Source organism: Phodopus roborovskii, unplaced genomic scaffold (assembly GCF_943737965.1).
Source record: "Phodopus roborovskii unplaced genomic scaffold, PHOROB, whole genome shotgun sequence".
Taxonomy (NCBI): Eukaryota; Metazoa; Chordata; class Mammalia; order Rodentia; family Cricetidae; genus Phodopus; species Phodopus roborovskii.
The window spans coordinates 2692912-2698911 of NW_026125506.1; the positions used below are offsets into that span (position 1 = coordinate 2692912).

The following is a 6000-nucleotide window of genomic DNA, read 5'->3' on the forward strand; positions in this document are numbered from 1 at the left end:
CCCCCCCCCCCCAGGCCCTGACAACAGGCCTGCACTGCCACACCCTTATCACTGAGTGCCTGGGAATTGTACTTAGTAGCATAGCATTCTACCAACTGCTCAAATCCTAACCTTTGCTCTGTCTTTCTGAAGCAGGGTCTCACGAAGCCCAGGTTAGCCTTGAATTCCTTATATAGCCAAGGACAAACTTGAACTCCCAGTCCCCCTGCCTCCAACTCCTGAGTGGCAGGTTGAAAACCATGAGCCACCAGGTCTGGAAATCTGTGACTGCATCTCCATCGCTTACATCTACGTGTGTACTGTGAAATCATTACGGAGTAGACCATCTCCCGGCCAGTGTTCAGCTGCCCTGGCTCAAGGACTTGCATCTTGACACTGGAATGATTACACCTCAGGAATGGGTAACGCTTCAGTCCAAGGCCCACAGGGCACAGAAATCAGCCTAGCGTGAGTCACTCTCCTGCTCACTTCATGTCGCCCAAACACAGTGCTCCCTGAGACGCAGAACATTCCAGACTTCCTTCCTGATATGCCTAGCTTCCTGCAGAGGAAGCAACAGGCCTTTGTCTGAATAAAACATCTCATCTGTGGAGTTGCTGAAGGGGGAGGAAGTGAGGGCCCCAGGGGCCTGGGACACAGGCCAGAGAGGCCAGAGCAGCCACAGGCCACTGCACTGCAACCTCCCCCAGCTCCGAATGGGAAGACACCCAGTGGTAGGTAACGAGCTCACAGGCAGCAGGGCCACAAGGCCCTGGGCGCTAACACCTCTCGCTAGAGACATGAGGATCTGGCTGGTCCATTTCTTTAAGGTGAAGGAAGAGACAGAGACCTGGGGAAAGGAAAAAGGAGACAGGAAGGAACCGGCTCAGATGCCAAGTAGAGGGAGAGTGGACTTTGCCTTGTTCACGGTCCTGTGTTTTCCACATGGAAAATGAACACACCCCACTTTGGGGGCAGGGAGAAGGGGCCCCGGCAGCTCCCAGGGGAGCAGCCAAGGCTATTGTCCTACCCCCCAATGTAACTCCAGAGGCACCTGCTCTGGGGCCCAGCCTTGGGCCCCTCTGGGCCCACAAAGGGACCATTGTTCTCTACCAAGTGACATCATTCTGCAGCCAGGACGGGTGAAAAGAAACCTGAGGTTGGGAGGGGCCTGGACAAGTGACATCATGCCAGCCCTGGGGTGCAGCTGGAAGCCTGGATACCTGGCAGGGGGCAGTGGCTGGAGAGGGAGGAGGAGGGGCCACATGGCTAAACTGACCCCTCTGCAGAGCCAGTATCCAGGAGGACGAACGTGCAAACTGTACCCAGTCCACAGCAGGTGCTTACTAGATGCAATGGACTGTACCTGGTACACAGAAGGTACTTAACAAAAGATGCAACAACCATGCTCAGAACACAGCAGGCGCTCAATAAGTAAATGAGGACTGATTCTGTCCTCATTCCACACAGGCCCATGGTGATGAGCTTCGGGTCCCAAGCCTCGGGAGAGTGCAGCTCAATGCCCTCACCAGAGCTCATGGCCCTGCCTGGCCAGGCCCTGTCCGTCTGTCTCCCTGCCGTCCTGAGGACCTCTTCCCACTCGCTGTCACAGTCACCCTGGCCAGGGGGCTCTTCATGCACGCCAGGCTCAGCACTGCCATGGGATGCACCACAGGGGCCTCAGGCCTTGGCCTCCTTGGTGCACTGAGCATCACCTCGTGACTGCCTAACTGTTTCCCGCTGCCCCCTGCTGCCCCCTGCAGCCCCTTCTTTGGGAGCCAGCACAGGGAGGGAGGACACCTCTGTTTCCGGGAGCCCTGAGAGGCAGGGAGCGCTCAGGTGGCACCTGTCCCTGAAGAGTGACAGGGAAGAGATGGCTAGTGACGGGTAAGATCTTCTCTGGTGCACATTTGCCTGCCTCTCCCAGGACAGACCCCAGACTATCTGTGTCCTAAGGTCCAGTCTCGCTCATTCTCCTTGAGCCTTGCTTTACTCCAGGGCAAAGGTAAGAGCTGAGGATGGAAGAGAGGCGAGCATAGACCACAGGGCAAGAAGCCATGGGTTCCTGGTCCAGGTGAGGCAGGGGGAGGGCCTGGGCCGGTGGCTGGGACAGTGACCACAGGGGGACAACACTTGGAGCCTCACTCACATATAGTTTAAGCTAGGGATGCGGAGGCAAAGCCAGCATGGGTTATCCCGGTGGCCTGGAAGCGTCTTAACTGAGGGGTGAGGGGTGCCACCACGGCTAAGTGCAGCCTGGGGCAAAGGCGGTGGGGTCCAGACCTGTGGGCGCTTGCCTGGAGAAGCACTCAGGAAGGCGCTGGCCGTGTGGGTGCAGAGGAGGCCACTCCAAGGCGTCCACGCTTATCCCGGGTACTGAAAGCACCGGGAGCTGACAGAGCGTTCCTGAAGCTGCGCACAGACAGCGCAAATACTGCATCGGCTTACAAGCGGATCCTGAGTATCTCAGGTTTGGTACCCATGAGGGTTCCAGAACCCATCCTCATAGCTGGAACGGATGACTCGTACACCAGGAATTCTTAGAGAGGGAGGCAGGCTCGAATCACCCTCCAGACACATCACAGGGTGCCCAGTTCACAGATGGGAAGAGCGAGGCAGTGAGGGTCGATTTGGCCTGGCTAAGATCATCAGCCAGCCCCTGGGGAGCTGAAGGCCAGGTCCTCTTCAGCTGTGTGCAGCACGCAGAGGTCTCCCAGCCAGCCCCCCTCACCACACACGTGCACACGCGCACATGCATGCACGCGCGCATATACACAATCTCACCACAGACAAACACAGACACCACAAACACACCACACACCACAACACAGACACAAACATCACAGGCACCACAAAAACACTACACACACACACATGCACACATGCACACACACGCACACACACTCACCACAGATACCACATACACACCACACAACACAACACACACAACACAGACACAAAGGCATCACAGACACAAACATCACAGGCACCACAAACACACTACACACACACACACACACACACACACACGCACGCACTTCTGACTCTTCATGTCCAGACCTCCCAAGACTGACACCGCCCTGTACCTCTGTGTCCCCCGGGTCCCCACCCTGCCTCCCCACCTCCCTACTCTGTGTTTGTAACACACCCAGCCTCCTTTCTCTGCACAGTGACCCTTCCTGCCTCCTGGGGCCTGGACAGAGTATTGTTTTATTTCCCAGCTCTCTTATCTGGGACAGCTAGAAACCAGCCATCAGCCAACAACTTCAAGGCTTGGGGAGATGTTTCCCGCCAGGCTGCCAGGGACCCTCGTGTACACAGAGCCTGAGGCCCTTTTCTGGATGAACAGAGCTGAGGGAGATGGTTGAAGTCAATCCTGTAGGAGGAGAACCAGGGCTCAAAGCCCTGCCCACTCCTGCCCACATGTTCTGAGGCTTATGAAGCTCCCACCCATAAGACAAATATTTAAGTGAAGTCTAGAGTGAAAGAGGTGTGTGTGGATTCCCCCCTGAAAGCTCTGAAGGCAGTTTGAGAGAAAGGACTTGGTTGTCATGCACACAAGCCATACAAAGTGTCACACCCACCACTCCAGTGTGCCTTGGCTGCCCAGCGCCCCATTCCTCAGAGGATAGAGAGAAGATCCAGAGAGGGCAGAGGGTACTGGCCCAACCAGGGTCACACAGCCAGGAGGTGGCGGGCTGGGATTCCAACCTCATGCACAAATCCCCACACCACACAGTAGGGCGTCTTGGCCCCCAAACAGATTTACAAGTGCTCACCCAGTATGTGCCAACAGGGTTCACTCCATCTCAGAACAAGGCCCCTCACCGGACAGAGGGAAGCTGAGGTTTAAGAACGTAGGAGGGACCTGGAGGCCCACACTAATTCAGCATGTATTTACATGGCCAGCTGCCCCGGGTACCCACCGTGTGAGTGAGGGGCCTGAATTCTATCAGTCATTCCTTCACTTGCGTGGCCACCGGGGAGGCCGGCCTGTCACTGTATGAGCAAGTTGCACATGCACAGAGATTTAGGGCAGTGACCAGAGTCACACAGCACCTGAAGGATTAGGGCAGAGGGCAGGGGACAGAGCCAGTGTCTCCAGTGAGAATCCTGGGGAGCCGGGAAGGAGAAACCGGGACAGAGAAGAAAGATTACCTCCCTTCCTTAGGCTAAGCTGAACCTTTCAGGGAATGGGTGGGGCTCTGACTTGTGAACTCAAGGCCCAAAGGGGTGCAGACCCCCAGGCAGGAAGCTCCCGTGACCAGCCTCCCAGCATGGCTTCTAGCCCGGGTGAGCCTGTGCCTGGTCCCTCTGTGACTCAGGCCAGTGCAGGACGGCAGTGTCCCTGCAGCTCTGGGGGAAGCTGTGAGCTCCCTAGGGAGCTGTGCGGAGGGTCTGCCCAGGATCACCTCACCCAAAACTGGCCCCATAATGGCCACTGGTTCTGGTGGCCCCAAGGAGCTGTCTGAGTCCTGTGTCTGGCCTCCTGAGAACTGGGCCAGCTCAGCCCAGGGCAGAGGCCAGCTCTCTGAAGGCACAGGACACTGTAGCTAAGTTCACTCCTGGTTATTGGGGTGATGGTGTCCCCGAAGTTACCAAAGGTCCAAGAAACCTCTCATCTCCCAGCCAGACTTCCCGCACCTCGCTGCGCATGCCCATCGGCCACCCTTCCTTCCCCTGACCTGCCAGATGACACTTGCTCAGCTCTCCACTCACGGGCTATCATGGCCCTGGTCTCCCACCCCTTAAAAAGAGACAGCCTGGAATGCGGTAGCTGTCCCTGAGCGCTCCACCCTCACCAAGCCTGAGCTCCCAGGCCAGTGAGACAAACCCCTGCCACCTGACGCCCCCCCAAGACTGCTAGGCCTCAGAATTCACACAGGATCTCACTTTTTGCTCAACGGCAAACAGACAACAAATAGCCTTAACACAAAGCACTTGTGACAAGACCACTCGGTCACTCTGGGAGGGCAAAAGGAGAGAGATAGAGCAGGTGTCAAATAAGCTTCCCTAAAAATAGAGACGTGAGCATGTGTTGTGGGGGCTGCGGTGTCCTCAAGCAGGCCTGTTCACAGACAAGGAGCCTGGAGTTGGGTCCCCATCACCATCGAGGATGGGGTTTTACACCTCCAGGGCCTCCTCCTACTTCCCATCAGTGTCCCAGAGCCTTCCCTGGCTGTCGCCGCAAGCCAGCCCCCTCCCACGAGTCCGAGGGTAGCCCTCCCAGGGTAGCCCTGCAATTTCAAACCACACCGAACCCCAGCTTACAAGATCGGGGGCCTCGGAGTCCGGCTGTCTCTTTCTGAGGGATGAGAACCTCTGTTGGCTGCGGGCGGAGAAGCGGCGGAAGGACTCTCGGCTCCGAGAGGCCAGGTGTCGGAAGGAGGAGGCGCGCTTGAACGGGTGGCGGCCGGCAGTCTCCCCGCTGCGCTCGGCGCCCACCGCGGCCGACACGACATGCAGAGCCTCTTGGAAGGATCGTCTCACTGTGCCCACCCACTGAGTCATGTGTGTCTGGGCCACGGAGAGTTTGTCACCCAGGTAATCCATGAGGCCAGCCTGGAGGAGGGGGCAGGCGGGGGCACTTAGGAGGCCAGCGCTGCCAGGGTCCTGGCCCCTCTGTCAGCCGTCCTTGGGAAGAAGTTCTGAGCTCCGACAGAAAACCGGGCAGGACGCATCAGCCCCAGTAAAGTAAACATGGCCCAACAAGAAACCGCGGGTCACAGAAAATGGGGACAGTGACGGGTCAGCAGCAGGTCACCAGCGAGAGCATCAAGTCAGCCAATCAGGACGTCCAGTTCTAGTCCCCGGGGCCAACACTGCTGGACTGGAGACGCAGGTGGCTATGCGGAGCAGGGCGAGGGGGCTGGCACCCCAAACTCACTTCCCTCCGTGCAGGTAGACTTCCCAGGTACACCCGGGCCGCCACCCACCGCAGACTGCCTGCCCCAGGCAGAGTCTTCTCACCTAAACCGGGCGGACCTCCAGTCCTCGAGCTGGGGACTAACCCCGAAGCTG

The 6000-nt window shown here is 57.9% G+C and overlaps 1 protein-coding gene across 1 annotated transcript in view; it reads right to left on the minus strand.

Moving 5' to 3' along the window:
* Window positions 1-5626, minus strand: part of LOC127215943 (uncharacterized protein KIAA1671) — a 42881-nt gene extending 37255 nt beyond the window's left edge. Inside the window, exon 1 of the mRNA XM_051176439.1 lies at window positions 5251-5626. Within this exon, the coding sequence (XP_051032396.1) occupies window positions 5251-5532 (282 nt within the window). The 5' untranslated portion in view covers window positions 5533-5626. The remainder of the gene's footprint in view (window positions 1-5250) is intronic.
* Window positions 5627-6000: the final 374 nt, after the last annotated feature.